This window comes from Cucurbita moschata, unplaced genomic scaffold (assembly GCF_002738365.1).
Source record: "Cucurbita moschata cultivar Rifu unplaced genomic scaffold, Cmos_1.0 Cmo_Scf00027, whole genome shotgun sequence".
In the NCBI taxonomy this organism is placed as follows: Eukaryota; Viridiplantae; Streptophyta; class Magnoliopsida; order Cucurbitales; family Cucurbitaceae; genus Cucurbita; species Cucurbita moschata.
In genome coordinates, this window is record NW_019268543.1 from 3,312,808 (window position 1) to 3,332,647 (window position 19,840).

At 35.1% G+C, this 19,840-nt stretch overlaps 2 protein-coding genes across 3 annotated transcripts; one reads left to right on the plus strand and one right to left on the minus strand.

Annotated features, from left to right (window-relative positions):
- Nucleotides 1-6: 6 nt before the first annotated feature.
- LOC111462989 lies at nucleotides 7-8,192 on the plus strand. The gene is made up of 12 exons (XM_023106816.1): nucleotides 7-148; nucleotides 2,416-2,464; nucleotides 2,585-2,633; nucleotides 3,518-3,588; nucleotides 3,732-3,790; nucleotides 3,969-4,055; nucleotides 4,509-4,566; nucleotides 5,814-5,950; nucleotides 6,044-6,100; nucleotides 6,871-6,968; nucleotides 7,490-7,713; nucleotides 7,807-8,192. The coding sequence occupies exons 1-12, from the start codon at nucleotides 74-76 to the stop codon at nucleotides 7,878-7,880; spliced, it is 1,038 nt and encodes a 345-aa protein (XP_022962584.1). The 5' UTR covers nucleotides 7-73; the 3' UTR covers nucleotides 7,881-8,192.
- Nucleotides 8,193-15,096: 6,904 nt separating this feature from the next.
- Nucleotides 15,097-18,901, minus strand: LOC111462460 (COP9 signalosome complex subunit 5b-like). Of its 2 annotated transcripts, XR_002713740.1 has the most exons (7): nucleotides 18,320-18,901; nucleotides 17,658-17,939; nucleotides 17,428-17,575; nucleotides 17,235-17,317; nucleotides 15,614-15,691; nucleotides 15,357-15,518; nucleotides 15,097-15,270 (listed from the first exon to the last, which is right to left on the minus strand). XR_002713740.1 is itself a non-coding variant. In XM_023106042.1 (6 exons), exons 1-6 carry the CDS (start codon nucleotides 18,734-18,736, stop codon nucleotides 15,429-15,431), a joined length of 1,098 nt encoding a protein of 365 aa, XP_022961810.1. In that variant the 5' UTR covers nucleotides 18,737-18,901; the 3' UTR covers nucleotides 15,097-15,428. The 2 variants fall into 2 exon arrangements, 1 of the variants encoding a protein (XP_022961810.1); XM_023106042.1 differs by having other exon boundaries at nucleotides 15,097-15,518.
- Between the last annotated feature and the right edge of the window lie 939 nt (nucleotides 18,902-19,840).

Consider the following 19,840-nt stretch of genomic DNA (forward strand, 5'->3'; position numbering starts at 1 on the left):
CCTTTTTTTTTTTTTTTTTTTTTTTTTTTGTTTTCTTCTCAGTTTCGTCGCGATTTTGTTACGGATTTGAGGAATGGAGAGCGACATCGAAGAATCAATCAAGAAGAAAGTGAGAAGGAATCCACACGCTGGCGAATCTTCTCGCAAGGTATGTTTACGGCATCTGTGTTTATTATTTTGTTCATTTGATAATGAGACGACTCCGAAACTACGTCTATGAAGTAGACATTGAGAGATTAGGTTTTTGGATGGAATCTGGCGTTGCGAGAGTCTGATTCTTGTTGATGCTGATTTCTTCATGAGGCGGTAGGAATTAGGATTGGATGTACAGTAAGTGGTGTTGTGATTTATATGAGTTGGATACGGTTTGATGGTAAATATAGGATAATTCTCTATGCTTATAAATTATTAAATGATTTCGTCGTTTTAGCTTTAGGATCAGGCTGCGATTTTCCAGGGGACGACAGTAATAAGTAATCTGCGAAAGTGTAGTCATCTTGCTTATAGGAGTTAATTAGCTATGGTTTCTCAGCTTGTTGTTAATTATTATCTTCAATTTCATGCTCGGCAATGTCCTTTTTGGCTCACTTTTTCTATGCTGTAGTTTGAAAAGGTTGAGCGGCAATAAATCGAAAGCATTTAAGATGTATATACATTAGTGGCTAAAACTCTAAGTCCATTTTTCACGAGAATAACCTATAGTTGAACAATTAAAATTACCTTAAGGCATCATGAAAAACCACTAATTGAAACACGGTTAAAGGAATTCAAACTAACTACACTTAGTTTGCAGTGCTGTTTGTAGAGTTGTGGTTATTTGATCAGACAGTTGCAAATATTCTTCAGAATTAAAAAATGAAATGAGATACTAAGTCTTTAGGACTGGAACTGAAGCTTTTCTCTTAGAACTACCCTCCTGTTGTTGTAAATGTAAGTAGAGATCCGTGCAGTCATTTTCACGTCTCAGGATCTTCAGAAGTGCCATTTAGAGCTCCATTTTTCTTGGTACTAATTTATTGTTTAGGTACAATGCATATTGTTACATAATTGTTTTCTGGCTAATGAGAGCAAATGTGGCTATTTCTAGTGAATTAGTTATGCCGACATTAGAGCTAAGGACCACTAATATATTAGTTTGGGTAATATATATGTGTTTAACATATGTCTGACTGTCCAATATTTGTTGGACATGTATTGGATTTTTGTTAACCCAAAACACTAGGTGCAAAGCTTTAATATGATAATACTTGTTTGACATGTACTAAACACTTATTAAGTCTAATAAGTAGACATATTTAGTCTTATAGCGATTTAGGACAACAATGATAAAATTTGAAGGCGTAATACATTAAACCCATTTTTTAAGCATATAGTGCATAAACTTATTGTCTTAGAATTTCCTTCTAGTATGAAAATGAATTATATTTAAAGAAAAATATTTAGCATCATTGCCATGTCCATGTCTTGGTGTCATGTTGTGTATGAGAATATCTATGCTTCTTTGCATTAGAGATTAGTGGATCAATATTAAGAATACTAGTGCCATGCATCTTCCTTTTATTATTTTATTTGTAATTAGGTGTTCAATTGTAGATGACAAGTGCTGAACTTACATGGAAGGAAAAACTGAAGAAAATTTGGTGTAGTTGAGGAATTATTTTATGATGAGCATTTTTGTTGTTTATAGTCTTTTTTTTTTTTTTGGTTTTTAGGGGATTTCTGTAAGTCCACCGGTAATAAGATTAAAGGCCTTGTGGAAGAAGGCCGCCATGCTTGTTCATTCAATCTTATGCCACAAAAATTGGGTTATGAGGGGAAGCACCCTAACCATTTAGAAGGGGGAGCAATATGCAACGTCAACAATTTTGCTGCTTTAAGCTTGTTCTTTTTCTTCGCTCTTGTTCTTGTTACTTTTTGTCAAGAGTTGAGACTAATCCATATCTGATGAGTGCACATTAGTATTGTCTTAGAGTTGTTGAGGCAACATGCACTTTGTTCTTTTTTATTCTTTTCTTACATCTATGTGTACGTGAAGCCCTTGGCTAACTTGAATTGCACATAATGAAGGTTGTTGGCCAATATCTATATTGTGATCCGTTCATAACTCGTTGTTTGCTGTGTTGTTTAGTTGTATTATGAAAATGTTTGTCCTACTAAATATGTTTTAAATTTATATACATTGGGGCCGTTCTTTTTATTTATGTCATCTATATATAGTTATTTTGTAATTCTTGATTGTCTTATTATTATTTTTATTTTTTTATGTAGGGTGCAAGTTCATTCTTCTTTTTACGATATTTGGTTCTGAGTTTTGTTTATCTTCTCTGCACCTTCTCATTTTTTTGACAGGGTAAAATTTTGGTCATGGGTTGAATATTCCCTTGAATTATTTTAATGTCTCTTTCTCTGTGACAGAGTGGTCAGCAAGATGAAGATATTAGATTGGAGACTACACGAGCAAGATGTACTTTATTTTCTCCTGTTCTTTTCAAATTTTTATTTACATAATTTTATTGTTTAATTAAGTAGCGAAGTTTCTAGTTTCTACACCTTGGTGCTACACTTATTAGTAGCTCTTTTGCAGTTTCAAATGTCCTCAAAAGGCACAGTGAATTGACAGAGCGTCTCTCCAGGTGGGCTATCTTCGAAGTAGTTATGGTTGCCTCAGCTTAATTGTGAATAGTTGAACATTGTGGGGGTTTATTTATTTATGATTATTTATTTTTAGAATTATTGAAATTTGCATGGAAATAACATAGCTAGACTTTGATATCTTCTTCCTTTTAGTAAAAGTTTAGTGATGCTCCTTGGATTCTTTTCATGCCATCCCTCAACTTATGATATATTTATTGACTTGTAAATTGATGCATATGCTGCTTTTTGTGCTCCCTATTCAAATTCTTCTTGCAAATATCCATTGTTTTTTATTATCAAAAGTGTTTTTCCCTGTGAGTTTTCTTGTTCTTCCGTTTATGGTGGAGTCCCTTCTTTTTGTGGGTCTCCCTTTATTCCTTGTTCTTTCACTTTTTGTAATTTGGTTTCCATTAAAAGAAGAATCAAATGACTTATAAATAGGCTTAGTATGGAAATATATATACATATGGAAAAATTAACGATTGTTGGCGTTTTTTGTTTCCTAAGAATCCTGGTTTTGGAGAAAATAATAGATGCACGTGACTCATAAAATAAGATTTTTCTGCTAAAATTTGCAGCTTATGTACGTGCTATCTAGAACTCCTAGTATGTTGCTATTTCATGCATGCATGCTTATAACTATGTTAGTTGATATCTGTGAGACTGGTTGTACTGGGGTTTGGGTATGTGAAAAGAAATGTGGGTTGTGGATAGGCCGATGAGATCAATATGTTTATCTGTGTATATTAGCTAGAGATCAACATGTCTATGAAGTCAGCCATATTATTTTTACTAAGATTTATTTCACTCATATGGGTTATTATTCGTGCTTTACACCATATTAGTGATTTCTAAAATATTAATAATAAATACTTCACAATAGGGACTCTGACAAGATGATATTTGAGCGCTTACAAAAAGAATTTGAAGCTGCTAGAGCATCTCAGAATCAAGGTAATATTCTACTGTTCCATTTTCCGAGATTGTCTTTACTAACTTTCACTTGTTAATTTGGCATGGTATCAGATAAATAAGAGCAGTTAGACAGGATTAGGAAGTTAAGTGGCTTCTCACCCTCTTTTTGGTTTGTTGCGCAGAAACATATTTGGATGGTGAACAATGGAATGATGGACTTTTAGCAACAATAAGAGAGCGGGTATGACATCAAATCATGAAATTTTATTTTGATTTCTTTTTCCATGTTTCACATTTATTTTAGAAAATTTACTAATTGAGAAAAGAATGATTGACGCCCAAAGTTAGTCTATGCATATCCAATACATTGATTAATGTTGTAGATGATTAATGCTTATTGTACTGTCCTCCTTCATCAGGTTCATATGGAGGCAGAGAGAAAAGCCATGCCTGAGGATGCCGATATGTTGCCACTGGAAAAAATCACCTATAAAGTTGGAAATAAGGTATGTTTTCCATGTCTATGCAGTTTTATGGTTCTTTCGAATTCCAAGGTGTATGTGGGATTTGGGAATGTGAGAACTGTTGACTGAAAGGGTTCTTAAGAACTTTTCCTGGGCAAGTTCAGAGGGAACAATTCGATGTGAGAGGCCATTAGATTTAAGGCTTCTCTTTGGAGTTTAGTTTCCAACTTTTTCTCAAGCTGGTTTATTTATTTTTAAATTAATTCCTGCAAGAGGAGTTTTTTTTATAATCCTTGTGATTTTGTGGGTAGATACCTTGTCTCCGGTTATATTTTACTCCTTTGAGTTATTAATGAAAGTGTTTTCCTTTGTAAAACAATTATTTACTAAACGCGAATAGCTGTTCTAGATGATAGCATGCCATTGATGTACGGAAGAAATTATTTTCAGACAGTGCATTTAAAGTTGAATATGAGCATGGTTCTGGTTGAACAGGTTATTTGCTGCTTGGAAGGAGCGAGGATTGGCATACAATATGAGACATCTTTCGCAGGTAATTTGATTCTTTCACGTGATTTTCTTTGATATTTAACTCGTGAAACAAAATAAAAATTTGTAATAGCCATTGGTTTTCATCCATGCTATGATTCTTTCAGCGAAAGAAAAAGAAAATGAATGTTGTGTATGAGTCTGATACTTGTATTAATTCTGAAATATGATGACATGGTTATTTTAGACCCCATGATCAGTAAGATTTTACTTAATCAACACAAGTATGCGCATGCAGATTTTTGCAGACCTTTGCTTGTTTAAGTTGAATTAGTAGAACTCCAATTATAATTGAAAGCTACTGCATACGTCAATTTTCTGGGGTATAATCTTGACTCAGAATCTTGATATGGGTTGAAAAAATGCTCATATTTAGTGTCCTGAATTCCACAGTTCAGAGGGTTATTTATTCCAACAAATTTGTGTTTATATTAAACATGAGAGCTACCAACACACAGAGTTCCCTCTCAAAAACACAGTAGAACAATCCACATAATTGATAGTCCTGATAGTGTTGCTTTTTTTCCCTCCATTCTCCTGGTTTGCTCTCCTCTCTAGCGGGATGTAGATAGAGGGGGAGAGAGAGTGAGTGATATGGAGAGAGTCAGATAGAGAGTAAGATGAGGGGAGAGAGGCAAAAAGAGAGTGAGAATGTGAGATGGAGTGAACTAAGAGATGGAGAGGTAGGAAAAATGGAAGAGAGAGGGAGACATATATTAGAAGTTTGAGGGGGTGAAAGCCTTACAGCAATCATATTATTATATATAAACTAATTAATTACTGAAGCATTGAGGCGCTGTGCTTCAGCACTTCATCAAGTGTGTTCCATATAAAAGGGTCCTTGCCTATTCAAGGGGAGGCACCCTGGAGGCTTAGATGAAAAGTGGTTCTCGATGAGAGCTTTTGTGGGCGACTTTCATTTTTGTATGTTGTTTAGAAACTTGAACCTAATGCTACAGTAAATATTGTGGTTCATATTTTGCGTGTGCTCCTCTAACTTCATGCTTTCATGTAGCTACGAAACCTGAATTTTATGTGAGCGAGTATATGTATCACGCGTGCTAGTATGTGGGCTTGAATTGCACAGAACTCCTATTACATTGTTTTCCTTGTTGTAGGGAAATTTGAATTTGATGTATGGTAAATATTTTGACCATTGAACTGCTTAATGCTATTGATTTTTACTTTGGTGGTATGATCATTCATTATGTTATTCACGATAGTAAAATGATCTAGTTGAATAATTTGCAGGTGAGCCCTGTGAACTTTACCATTGCGTGCTTGAAAGCAAGTCATTTCTTGAAAAGATGACTGTCCTAGAACACACCATTCCATTCTTTCTGCCAGTACGAGAATCTGAGAACGATCTTCTCTCCTCTAATGCAATGGTAGAGTTGGTTGCCTGGATTTGCTTTGATGATTTGAGACTAGTGCAAATAAATTGATTTTGACACGTCATCTTTGATGGTTTGATCCTGCAGAAATTTATTGATTATATTGGAGAACTTTTGCAGGCCTATGTGGATAGAAGGGAACAGGTAAGAAATAAGAAAATTATCTTTCCACAATGACTTGAGATTTTTAAACTTAGCATACTGTTGCCTACGCATAGCAGACTCCTGTGCATGTTCATGTGAAGATAGCGTTAAAGTAGAATTATTATCCCAGTAATTGGTTTACCATTTAGTATGAGAAGGTCAAAATCATCACACATGAACAAACATTACTAGAAAAATTAGAATTTTCTAGGATGCTTTTAACCTTTCTTAAGAGTTCTTAATTGTATAGCTATGAAAGAAAAAAAGAAAAAGCTTGAATGGAAGCAAGCTTTCCAGCTTGCCACTAATTGAAAAAGAAAATCTAAATCTTGGGGCTTCTTCGACTTGAATTTGTTCTTTGGTCTGGTACTATTATTATCATTATTTGATGAGCATTTGGTGATGAATAAAATTTAAAAAAAAAATGGAGGAAAAAACACGCCTCACTTGTGCAAACACTTACAAAAGACACCGCCACCAATGGTTTTTATACCACTATCAATCATTTTGCAAAATTCAAAGTTCATGTCTACTGAGTTCGAGATTGATACCTCCTGAAGCACCTTTAACCGGCAGGACCAGAATTGAGATAGAAACTTGGGAAGTTACTGGAAAAGATGATGAATTTGTAGAATGGGGGAACTATCCTTGTGTTTTCTTGTGGTCTCTGGTTTTCAGTTTTGTTCTTGCTTGAAATTATGTTTTAGTGTAGGTTGCATCGTCTGTACTCACAAGGAGAAGTTTTACATTTGTGTTCATAAATCTTTCAGGTTCGGCTTATCAAGGAGTTGTATGGAAACCAGATCAGAGAGTTGTATCATAGCCTTCCATTCCATATGATTGAATTTGTGCTCGATGATTCTGACTGGTTAGTGCACTAAACTCAGTTTGATAGATTGAGTTTAACTCTCTTTATCTTTGGCTATACACCATAAACCGTTTTCCTATAAATGTTTTAAAGAAAATGTAAACTGAAATTCTCAATACATTTACTTAGGCTCTGAGGCTCTGATAGTTAAATTTACGAAAAGGAGATAAACTCCATGGAATTACAAGGACTTTTTCCAATTAGTTAATGGGGAAGTGAGATTAAGGAAAAAAAACATGAGACAATTTACACCAATCTACTATGTTTTCTCAACAGTTTCTTACTATGATTTTTATTTTTAAAAAAACGTTGGTATTCTTAGTCAAATTCAAAAGATGAGAATATATTTTCTGAAAACTATTTTTTTTTTCAAAATTTTTCTGGGATTGTGATGATGTCTTTTTATATATATATATATATATATAAAAAAGTAAATAACTATGATTATTTTAAAATCGAAGTGGTTATCTAATTGGACCTTAACATCTAGTTTAACTTCAGACTTTTGTGTTTGTTTCCAGCACGGTGACTGTGAGTCTGAGATATGCTGATCTTATCTCTGTGCTGCCGACTAAAATAAGTGTGCTTGCATGGCCAATGCCTCAGATGAAGAAAAACACCGCAAATTCATCATCATCAACCCTGAGCATCAAAAAGGAAAATGGAGGAGGAACTGTAAGTCATCCTATTCCAGCTCGTCTATCATACGCAGAGGATGCTTTACGAACCATGAGCTTACCAGAAGGTTGGAAAATTCTTCATTACACAATTATTTTCAATTTAAATTAGCCACCCAGTTACCGTAACATATTATTGATATATTACTTTCTCATATCAGCATATGCGGAGATTGTGTTGAATTTGCCCCAAGCTATACAACAGATGTTTCCGCCAAAACCTCAATCATCATAATAGTATTTCAGCAACTCCTGGAGATTTGCGGATCTGTACAAAGTTACATCAGAGGTACGATCGTAGATTAGTGGCGTTATCGTGTGACTGATTAGGATTTTATTGGTAGAAACCCAACCCAGCTCTTAGAGTGAGTATTATACATGAATTTGGTAAGGACATGAAAAAATCAAAAATTGAAGTAGTAGGCTCATAACTAAATGATCTTTTTTTGTCGATGGCATCCAGATGTATAGAGCAAAGAATACATTAAGGTTTGCATTATTGTATGTGGTAGTTTTATTGTATTATGTCCAACTTTACTCATCTTAACCTTCCTAAAAGTTTCCATCTCGCTTCACTGCACTTTTCTCGATTCATTTCTCCAGAAGATAAAACAGAATTGAGTCTTTTATAGTTGAGTAAATGAATTAGCAGTTTTATAGAGTGAAATAGTGAAATCAATTTTATGCCAGACATCATAAATCAAATGAGAATCACCCTATTCGGTAACTGGAATGAGGGTATTTAGGGACATTATTACTGAAATTAAGTGAGATTTTTGCCGTAAGAACGGGGGTATTTAGGGCCATTATTACCGAAATTAAATGAGATTTTTGTAGTAACTAGTTTTTCTCTTGAAAATGTTCATAGAAGAATTGCTATCACTCAAAAAGTTAATTATTCAGATAAGTTTCTATCTTGTTATCTATCTGCTTTTTATCAATATTTTCAAAAACCAACTCAAGTTAAAAATATGTTCTTGATTTTGGAGTTTGACTAAGAATTCAAATATTTGTTTAAAGAATGGTAAAAAACCTTAATAAGAAAATTGAGAGAAAACGAACATAAAATCTAAAAATAACAACAAAAAGTGAAATAAAAGAAATAAAAATGAAGGTAAATGTGCCTGTAATTATGGGTAGAGAGAGAATGCAAATACTGACCATGCAACCTCAGTAGCACGGCGTTTGGCTCGCTCTGCGACCTCTGTGAAAGCTCCATATGACTACTTTTCTCATGAAAGAGATTGGAGTTTTCAGGTGGTTGTAGACCATGTAGACTACTCTGTGTTTCTGCCCATTGTGCTTCTCTCTCTTCCTTGCCATAATCCTTTTCAGTTGTGAAGGCAGTCTGTAATGTAATAGCAAAGGACCAACGTCGAGAATTCAAATCTACAGTTCGAATTGTCATAATTGTTCCTCCAGATAAAGCATAAAAATCAGATGCCTGATCATAGTAAGCGAATAATGGTAGAGTTATAAGCTAGACGTAGTATATGAGATGAAGTTCCATTCCTGTGAATTTACCGTCTTTCAGAATGCCTACATTATTCAAACCATGAAGGGAGCGAAGTCAAACTTCCAAATCAAGCCAACCTGCAATATCCAAAGATTGCGGAGAAAGAGTCACATAGAATAGTGTTAGTAATCACGGATCTCCGTAATGGTATGTTATTTTGTCTACTTTGAACATAAGCTCTCATAACTTTGCTTTAGGCTTCCCCAAAAGTTCTCGTACCAATGGAGATATATTCCTTACTTATAAACCCATGATCATTCCTAACGATATTCTAAACGAATAGAATGCTATATATTTTACATTCACTTGCCGCCACTATACAAATGGTAATTGAAAATACATAAATCTGCCGGAGATGGGAAATAATTAAATCACTGTGCAATGATCAAGGCAGAGTATTGATGTCAAAACATAAATAAACCTAAATCGAAAAAAGAACTTGGGAAAAAAAGAGCTGAACGAACCACAAAATTCTTCATTCCGTGGAAATAGCGTTGAATATTGTTGGGAGTGAGTCCCACGTTCACTAATTTAGAGAATGATCATGGATTTATAAGTAAGGAATTATCTACACTGCTATAAGACCTTTTCAGGAAGTCCAAAAGCAAAGCCATGAGAGCTTATGCTCAAAATGGACAATAATATCATACCATGGTAGAGGTCTGTGATTCCGAATAAATCCTGGTATGCTTCTGGCTGCATCAGTAGCATCAACAACAGCCATTCCGATATCTGCCTTATTTAAAGAAGGTGCATCATTAACACCGTCCCCTGTCATTGCACACATATGCTTCCTTTCCTTCAGCCCTTTCACGAATTCACATTTGTGTTCTGCACAACGCAAAAGAGAGCATTCAACAAATTTGATAGAAAATGGTATTAGTCTGTATAATTATATTGGTCGATCAAACTCTTATGATTGAACCAGAAAATTCACTTCTAAAGGTTAAATTTCAAATTCTATCCCTATGGTTTGGAGAAAGTTGGAATTTAACCCGCATCAACATGAATCTATCTATCATGCCAATGCATTCAGTTATAGAAGTAAGAACATGAACGCAAAGTTGAAGCCGGTGGGCTCCTTCCTCCGATGTCAGACCTTCTCGTGTACATTTCAACTGTTCAAACACTTCCTCTATTGGAATACGTTCCTGCAGATAACAACATATGCCACTTAACATTTAATACCATTGAGCCACTCTAATGAATTCAAGCGAACAAAACTTGATAACTAGACTGTTAATAGTGAGGCTGAGAGGTACTTAACAAGGTTGTACTAATAGTTTTCTTTATACTATGAGTCTGATAAATACTTTAAGAATACTGTGAAAACAAGCCATGCACACAGGCCACTGCTTCGTATAAACTTTATCAGTCTTGAAAGCCTTCATTGCTCGTGTTTGGGCTTGCACGTCATCTCGCACAGGCTTTAACCATTTGGCGATAAACATATATAGTTCACAAACTCCTTCTCATCCAGCCCATATTATCATACCGTCCATTGCGAAACCCCATTGAGATATTAACAATATCAATAACAAAAGTCTAAGAGGCTAGCTTCAACTTAGTAGGCCACTGGTCGATTCCAATATCTTTGACTGAGTTCGAGAATTGGACCTTTTGCTAGAAGTACACACACATATATGGTGGGTAATACTTAAAGAGGTAATAAATCTTAAGGCACATTGTTTATCTAACAGAACAAGGAACACTTGAAGAAAGCAACCGCCGTAAAAAGCCCCCTCACACTTCGTGCTTAAAGAAAATGGATTGAAATGCCAAATTTCCTTATCTAGGTTACGTAATAAAAAATATTCCTAAACTACATGTAACAAAGATTTCAAAACTATATTTGAAGCAAAAACCTGTTTGAATATATTATCAAAATTAAGACTTCAAGTGATTATTTCAAGTGGTACAACGGAGACCTAGATTGGAAATGCGATTCAAATATCCATTCTAAGTGATAATATTATAATTTTTAAACGTAAATAATTGACCATTTTGGATAAATATATTTTTTAATGTAAACAAAGAAATACATCACTAAGTCATGTGACAATCAAAACCACCACTTACCCTTACCCGTGAAAAGATAAGATCAACTTTTATTTCTTTCTCTTTTAACTAGTGGCAAGTGAATTTAACATGCGTATTACAACTTTAATTGCGATCCTTAACGAGTTAAGACATGTATAATTGACTAAGAAGTTAAATTTACCATCCTTTAAAAATGGGACAAAAAAATCCTCCACGTAGGAAAACATTCTAAAAGTTTTCAAGTTCAGATTAGAAAAAAAAAAACACAAGAGTTTGAAGTAAACTACTTTAAAAAAAAATGAAAGAACAATAAATCATGAAAATCGCTATAGGTTTCACATGAGAAGTCCTGAATCCAAATTTGTTCTCTTAGTCACATTCTATAAAACGAATACTAAGCCTTTCACATTAAGAATTATAAAAGCAATAGCAACAAAAAAGATAACCATATTATGCCATATTTTATGAAATTCAGGCATGCCAAAAACACACCAGCATGAATATAGTTAAAGTGACATGGTCCATTTAGAGTTGAAATCTCTCGTCTACTGACAAAAAAAAAACATATAGAAGCCTAGAGGGCTGTTCATGGCTGCCACGTGTCCACAATAAACTGGCCCCTCCGTCAAAACATTCGGATACTTTAAACAGTTTCTATTACACCCGCCATACCGCCGGCGAAATTACGGCGTACGAAGATCCGACGTGTCAAAGGGAATTCCGATTTCTCTGTTCTATGTTTCTTTTCCAAAAATCAAACTCCAAATTTTTTTGACAATGTTGCTAGGGTTCTACGGAATTGCAGAAAAGGGTTTGACCTTCATTGAGGAATATATTTAATTTTTAATACAAAAGTAAAATTCTTCTAGATTTCTTTTAATTCAACAATATTTATGATTTATAATACATCAGAAAACAATATTCTGACTATTCCTGCTTTAAAAAGTAATGGTACGTACCAATAAGGAAGAACATGGAAACAAAACAATCACTTGTTTAAATTTATTCCATATACTATTTATCTTTTTCCTAGATAACAAAAATAATATTTTAGCTCTCATCTTATAATCGTTTAGTTTAGTTTTTTTTTTTTTTTTTTTTTATTTTTTAATTTGAGTTCGTTTCTTTTCTAAAAAAAACTAAATATTTGAATCATTAGCCAATTTTAAAAATAAAAACAAGTTATGTCTTCAAAAACGGAGTAAATTCTTCGAAAATACTCTTAAAATGAGATAAGAGGACAAAAGATCAATAAATAAATAAATATAAATACGTAATTTTAAAAAATAAAAAAGTTAGGGAGATAGTTAAAAGAGAAGTTAACAAAATATTCAAAATCTGTAAAATGACTCGAGAAATTAAAAATAATTGCAGTCTGCACCCTACTTTGTGAAAAATGTCGTTCTCCGCCTAATGTTTAGCGCCAAATTTTCAGTCGTATAAAGAAAGCAACCGATCCAGTTAAGAGAGTTATTACAAACAAACATCGGAATCGATAATTCAACTCCGCTGCAACGAGAATACAACTATCGATCGAATCAACGAAAGCAAGTAATCGCACAGACAAATCACAATCAACTAGTAAACCTTCTCCGCCAGTTAAACAACAACATGCACAGAGAGAATAATCCGAACTCATTCGCCGGCGATTCTAACTAATTTTCTCGGCAGCCAAACACAAAGCGCAGAAAAAATAGCAGGCGATCGCAATGAAGAAACTAGAAGAAAAAAAATTTAGCGTTTATAATACGTACCAGATCAACGGCCTCGCTTTTAATCTCCTCAAGAGTGATGGCATTATCACCGCCCATTCTCGAAGTGCAAGCTGCTCGATGGCAACGCGAGAGCTCGAGATAGGAAATGAAGAATTAGAAGTCCGATGAGGAATGTATATTTAGAAATACGAGAAGTCCACGAGATTCATGGAAGAATCGTCACGATCGCCATTGGAGAAGAGGAAAGAAAAAGGAAGAGGAGGACGATACGGAAAGGTTAGAAATGGAAGATTCACGTATGTATGATTGGGGGACATCAGTTAATTAGGGCAGAGAAGAAAGTCCCTTGAAAAATCTGTAACCACTTTTATAGTAGGCGTCCGACGCTACACTAGTGGGGCCCACGTACCAACGTTTTTCTCATTGCCTCCGGTCGAGTTAGCATACTACACGCTCCTCTTATTCAATTGAGGTACACGCGTCTATTTTTTTTAAATATATATATGATCTCACAAAAAAAAAAATTGTTTTTAGTTTAATAATTATCAAGATAGAATATTAAATATTAATTTTTTAAGATGATAAATATTATACTATTCACTAATTTATATTGGAATTAATCAAAATAATTAATTAAGACATTATACATTCCTTTTAAATACAAATTCTGATAACTCAATAAATTATCAAATCCAAAAGAATAAAGTAGTTGATAATAAAATAAAAGGAAATGAAAAAAATAGTCATATTTTGTAAGTTCAAAATTAAATAAATATTTTTAGAATATGGCGTTCAAAATAAAATAATTCTAAAAAAAAGTTAAAAATTTAACCCAACTTCGTACAGATGTGAAACAAAAATAACAAATTTATATTATGGAGCGTGACTTACACGCTCCCTATGGTGAACGGTGGGTGGAACGATTCAAAACCCAAAACCAAGAAAAAGAGAAGAACAGAACACTGAACTAAAAAAACTGCAATTTCTACCACCCTTATAACCGCCCATAAGCTTAAAACGCTGTCGTTTCCAAAGCAGGCAAAATTAACCCTAATTAAAAATTGAAATAAAAATAAAACTTCTATTTTCTTTTATTTTATTTTAGTTTAAATTTCTATGTTGTATGATTTAGAATAATTAGACGATCAATTTGATTTTTTGAATAAACTAAACGTAATTTTAGGGTATACATCCAACCCGACAACCCGGACCAACCTAACCCAACCCAAATTAACCCGACAACTCGGACTAACCAAACCTACCCCAACCCAAATAAACCTGACAACTCAGACTAACCAAACCTAACCAAACCTAACCCAACCCAAATAAACCTGACAACTCGGACTAACCCAAATAAACCTGACAACTCAGACTAACCAAACCTAACCCAACCCAAATAAACCTGACAACTCGGACTAACCCAAATAAACCTGACAACTCGGACTAACCCAAATAAACCTGACAACTCGGACTAACCCAAATTAACTTGACAACTCGGACTAACCCAAATAAACCTGACAACTCGGACTAACCCAAATTAACTTGACAACTCGGACTAACCCAAATAAACCTGACAACTCGAACTAACCCAAATTAACCTGACAACTCGGACTAACCCAAATTAACCCGACAACTCGGACTAACCCAAATTAACCCGACAACTCGGACTAACCCAACCTAACCTAACCCAAATTAACCTGACAACTCGGACTAACCCAAATTAACCCGACAACTCGGACTAACCCAACTCAACCCAAATTAACCTGACAACTCGGACTAACCCAAATTAACCCGACAACTCGGACTAACCCAACCCAACCCAAATTAACCCAATTACAGATAGACTAAATGTAATTTTAAGGTATACATCCAACTCGATAACTCGGACCAACCCAACCCAAATTATAGGGGTTGAGTTGGGTTAGATTAGTATTTTGGGTTGAATTAGGTTATTGTTCCTGAACCCGAATTGATTCGGTTCAGTTTCGGGTTCATAGAACAACAACCTTGGATTGACCCCAACCAAACAAAAAGCACCTAGAGGTGCTTGAGTCATCAACCTAATCAAAATTTCGAGTTGGTCTAAAAAAATTTCAAACCGAACCCAATCCAATGTACACCCCAACCGAGTGTGGCACTTGTCAATAAGAAAACTTGCTACAATGTTATTCTTACGTTAATGACAAGAAAATAACAACACCTAGGGTGCCCAATACTTTTGCACTATGGTTATATATTTCAATACGGGAATTGCCTGGTCTATGATTAACAAATGACAAAGTACACTAAAAAGCATTCCGTTAAAAGCTATTAAGCAAGGCAGCCCTACGAACTCTCCCAGTACTCGGAAATTGCTGCACAAAGGGCGCAGTATCCATTATACAAACAAATAAACCCTGCCGAAGAACACAAGAATCTGCACCTTTCTCTAACCAAATACCTGGCATACGTAAACATGGAGCACAGGGTGTTAAGATTTCATCAGCTCCTGGACTTACAAAAGCTGGGTCCATCAGCTTTCCACCATCGGTTCCGGACCAGATGGCTCGGGCCGAGATTTATTGGATTGTCTCACTGAGTTGAAAAGGATGTCCTTGATAACCTAAGCAGGCAAAAGTACAAAAGCTGCGGTTAGGAAGTAATGTACAACTTTGAGATGTTCTTCTGCAAAATGAACATGGCGATAGCGCGGGTCACCTGTGACATCAAACCATGAACCTGCTCCACCGTTATCTTTGCACTGTCGCGCGTGATCTTAGCAAGTTGGGAGTCTTCCTGCAATTGGAGGATGAAATTACAAATAATAATGCTTGTGTATTTGAACATTTGGGTTTCAAAATGATATATTGTGTAGAGCAAGTAGATCACTTAGAGAGGGAGTGTTTGTGTATTGCCATTAAAGATAGACTAAATTCATTAATTAGGAAGCAATTAAAGCTCCATCATGACTTGGATACGCACCTAGACAGACGCCCATCAATAATTAAGATCCATGATCATAAACCGATAGGTTCCACTTTATATAGTAAATCGACAATGTGCAAAATCATGTAAAATAAAAGGCAACTAGGTATGCAGAGACATCATGTAACAAATTTAAAGAAATACGATCTCTTTATTTTAAATATTTTATGAGAGCTAAATATAAAAGGAGAGAATTTCTGTTAACCACATAAAAGAAGAACATTTCAAAGTGAAATTGACACTGCCAAAACAAGACACATGGATATGCTTGCATCACCAAGAAAAACTTTGTTAATCGAAATCTTTGTATCAGACCTAAAAAGAAACAAAACAACAATTTCCTCTCTTGGTGGCTTATTTTGTTTGGTTCCAGTTCCTTTTTTCATTTCCTATTCGTGGTCTCCTTTTTTTTTATTTTTGTTCTTCATGGAGGTTGGTTTCTAGAATGTGTGTGTGTGTGTGTGTGTAAAGAATAGATAACTGATTCAACAGTTAGGATATCAATTGGTTATGCCTACGTGGCCAACCTCAACATAGTATAACTGGTTAAGGTGACAATAGAAATAACCCAGCAGTGATGAGCGCATCTATCTAAGGGAATAATATCTTAAAAGTGAAATGAAACGTTAAGATATCCAATATTAACACTTTACTTATGCCGTGTCCAACAACTTTACTTATGATCAGAAACAAGGTAAAAGGAAGGTTAGAGAGCTTCCTATATCTCCCAATCCTCAAAGAGAATACCCAAAATGAAGCAAGAAGATGCCCTACTCAGCATGACGGAAAGCTAAATAACCAACCTCTCCAGCCCAATCTAACTACCAGAAAACCATGGATCCACTATACACGTACATGCTTTTTTTCTTACATGCTCACCCTTTCCTTCCCTTCCTACCACAAACTTTTACAATCGGGGGCCTATCATATTGTTTATCTCCCCACCCTCAATGTGAGATCCCATAGCGATTAGAGAGAGGAACGAGTGCTAGCGAGGACGCTGAGCCCTGAAGGAGGGTAAATTGTGAGATCCCACGTCATTTGGGGAGGAGAACAAAATACTCTTTATAAGGGTGAGGAAACCTTTCCCTAGCAGATACATTTTAAAAACCTTGAGGGAAAGCCCAAAAAAGACAATATCTACTAGCAGTGGGCTTGGGCTGTTACACTCAGTTTCTGTACGTGGTTTATAGCCTAAAAGATTAAGTAAAAAATATGCATAGTTTATCTGCAGTACAAATTATTTAATAACAGATCATCTTTTATAACTTTAACAATTAATGTATATGAGAGCTGTATGCTCGTACAAATATATATAAGAATAAAGAATAAGAGGAATGACATGAAAAGGTACCTCCTTCTTCCTCTGAGCAGGAGCTATTAATGGCCCAAAGCGGGAGTGAGCTAACTGGTTCTCCACCTGCTCAAGTTTTTCAGCTGCAAAGCACAAAAGAAACCACTACAAAGAATCATATAAAACCCAGATCACACCTGATGATTCAAGTCGGAATAGTAAACAGAATGCATAGTAATGAAGACAAGAATACCTAAATCTGATATTTGCCCAGCAACATAATCTCCATTGCCCAAGAGAGGAGAAGAAGACAAAGTATTAACCCAGTACTTGTTCCAAAGCAAATCCAAGAGATGGCAGTCGAGTGAAGATTTGAAATAAGTGATATCAAGCGCATAATACTGCAATAACATGTAGAAATTAAGAAAAGTGTGTACAACGGCAAATAAACAACAGAAATCTAAGAAGATCAAGTGATGAAACCTGTTTACAGTGCACACCGAAGTCTTCTATCTTATTCAATGGGATGGTTTGATACTCAGAAACAGGCTCATCTGGTGGCTTATATCCTTCAGGGTAGGTCCTGAAAGCCCCAATCTCAACTTTTCCAGCCGAAACGGTTCTGGTTGGATCAATTACAACAGCCAGAAATGGCTCCTGAAATGTCTGGTTTAAAATTTGCGTGGAAACATCAATGCCCGAAAGCCAGCATCCATAACCTGGATGAGAATGGTACCATCCTACAACGTTCTCCAACCTGCCCGCCTAAATCATAAGATAGCCGTTAAGATAATCGTAATGCATAACTTAGGAAACTTGTATAGGTTTCACAGATCGACAGCATCACTCAACTACTACATATGTTGGACATTTATCGTTTATTGAAAAAACTCGATAAATTCAAAACCCGGGAGCACTGGATCTATGATATGATCTTTAACAAACATAGGTATAAACGAAAAAATACACTCGACTACAGTATACTCCTCCAATGCAGCCCTCAACGGTACCAAATAAACCTAAATTCCATACATAACGGACGTTTGTATATGAATCTTGTCGAACTAAAACATAGAAATATATTTTCACCTAATAGGAAAGAAAGCAATCAGAAATGAAAAATTCAAAGAGAATATAAGAAACACCTGTTTATTCGTCTGAGAATAATCGACCATATACTCGTACGCATCAGCCTGAGCATTAACCCTAGTCTCAGTACCTTCGACCGGCAAAGCAAAGGCATCCATGACTATAATAGCGTCACCATCAGTCTTCCCCTGCATAAGTCCCATGACCTCTATAGTTCCGCCGGAGCGTGAATGGACCACCATTTTAAGAAGCGCGAGGGCAGAGATCTTCACACGCTTAAAGTAATGAGGATCATTTTCCCACGGCTTTTCCTGCTGGAACTTGGCCTGTGCCGCCTCATCATAGTAGAATATCGCATCGGAGGAAGAATCTGAACCTTTGGAGGTGGTCGGAGGAGTATCGACGGTGATGATATTGTTCTCAAGCTCCCAAGTTTTCTGAGCAATTTGTGAAGATGACGGAAACGGCTCCATTCGTCTCGAATTGGAAAACGAACAAGAAGAACAAAATAGTCCCAATTTTCTTCTGAATTCAGATTCTTCGATAATTTTCTGGATCCTGTGAAAGAAATCGGGGTTTCATCAATGGCAGCGTTGAAGGAGGAGCAAGTGGAGCATCCCCAATCTTTAGTATCAACAGAAAATTGGATTCTTTCTTCGCACCACAAAAAACAAAGAACTTAAATGGAAATGGCCCAAATATTTGGGCTCAACCCAGATAGTTATTGGGCCGATAATAGGCCGGCCCAGCTTTAGCCTCCAATAAGCCCATATTAAAAAAAAAGCCCACCGCCATGTCTCATTCATACATACATACATACATACATACATACATACATACATACATACATACATACATACATACATACATACATACATACATACATACATACTTACTTACTTACTTACTTACTTACTTACTTACTTACTTACTTACTTACTTACTTACTTACTTACTTACTTACTTACTTACTTTATGTAATTTCATATTATTTATTTTTTGTCTCTATATTTTTTATATATTTTAATTTCGATAATTTCAAAATATTTATTTTAATTATATATTTTAAAAAGTGATCGATTCTCCAGAAAAAGTGACGATAAAGCAGGGTCGACTAGCCGACCATACCTTATAGGATTTTGGCTCGTGAGATGTCTTTTTTGAGTCGTGTTGAGCAAACAGTCGAGCTCGAGACTTAGTTGACTTTGGGCTCGAGTCACTCTTACTTCAAACATTTTCTTCCAGATGTTCTCTCGGCTTTTGGCATAGGTCAAAGTCACTCTTTTAATACCACACTTAAAAAAAATTAATTTTTATTTGTAACTTTTAAAATTAATAAATTAAACTCTATAATAAAAAAAAATGTTTCATTAAATATAAAACAGAGACAAATAACTAAATAAAAAATATTTTTTTTAATTTCAGAAAATATTCAGACGTCAGATTTTATTTAATAATAAATGTTATGATGGTGTGACTTTATTCTCCGATTATTATTATTTTTTTAAAATAATTTGAGTCCACAAGAAAATGAAAAAATAAATAAATAAAAAATAATGAAAATTTCTCTCTCAAAT

Excerpts from the sequence above, each read along its gene's own strand:
- LOC111462460 (XM_023106042.1), bottom strand. The coding sequence starts at position 18,736 with ATGGAGCCGTTTCCGTCATCTTCACAAATTGCTCAGAAAACTTGGGAG. Across the intron at positions 17,576-17,657 it reads TCGGTGTGCACTGTAAACAG|TATTATGCGCTTGATATCAC; the intron begins GTTTCATCACTT and ends ATGTTATTGCAG. Across the intron at positions 15,519-15,613 it reads TTCATGGTTTGATGTCACAG|GTTATCAAGGACATCCTTTT; the intron begins GTGACCCGCGCT and ends TTGCCTGCTTAG.
- LOC111462989 (XM_023106816.1), top strand. The coding sequence starts at position 74 with ATGGAGAGCGACATCGAAGAATCAATCAAGAAGAAAGTGAGAAGGAAT. Across the intron at positions 149-2,415 it reads CTGGCGAATCTTCTCGCAAG|AGTGGTCAGCAAGATGAAGA; the intron begins GTATGTTTACGG and ends TCTCTGTGACAG. Across the intron at positions 3,791-3,968 it reads TAGCAACAATAAGAGAGCGG|GTTCATATGGAGGCAGAGAG; the intron begins GTATGACATCAA and ends CTCCTTCATCAG.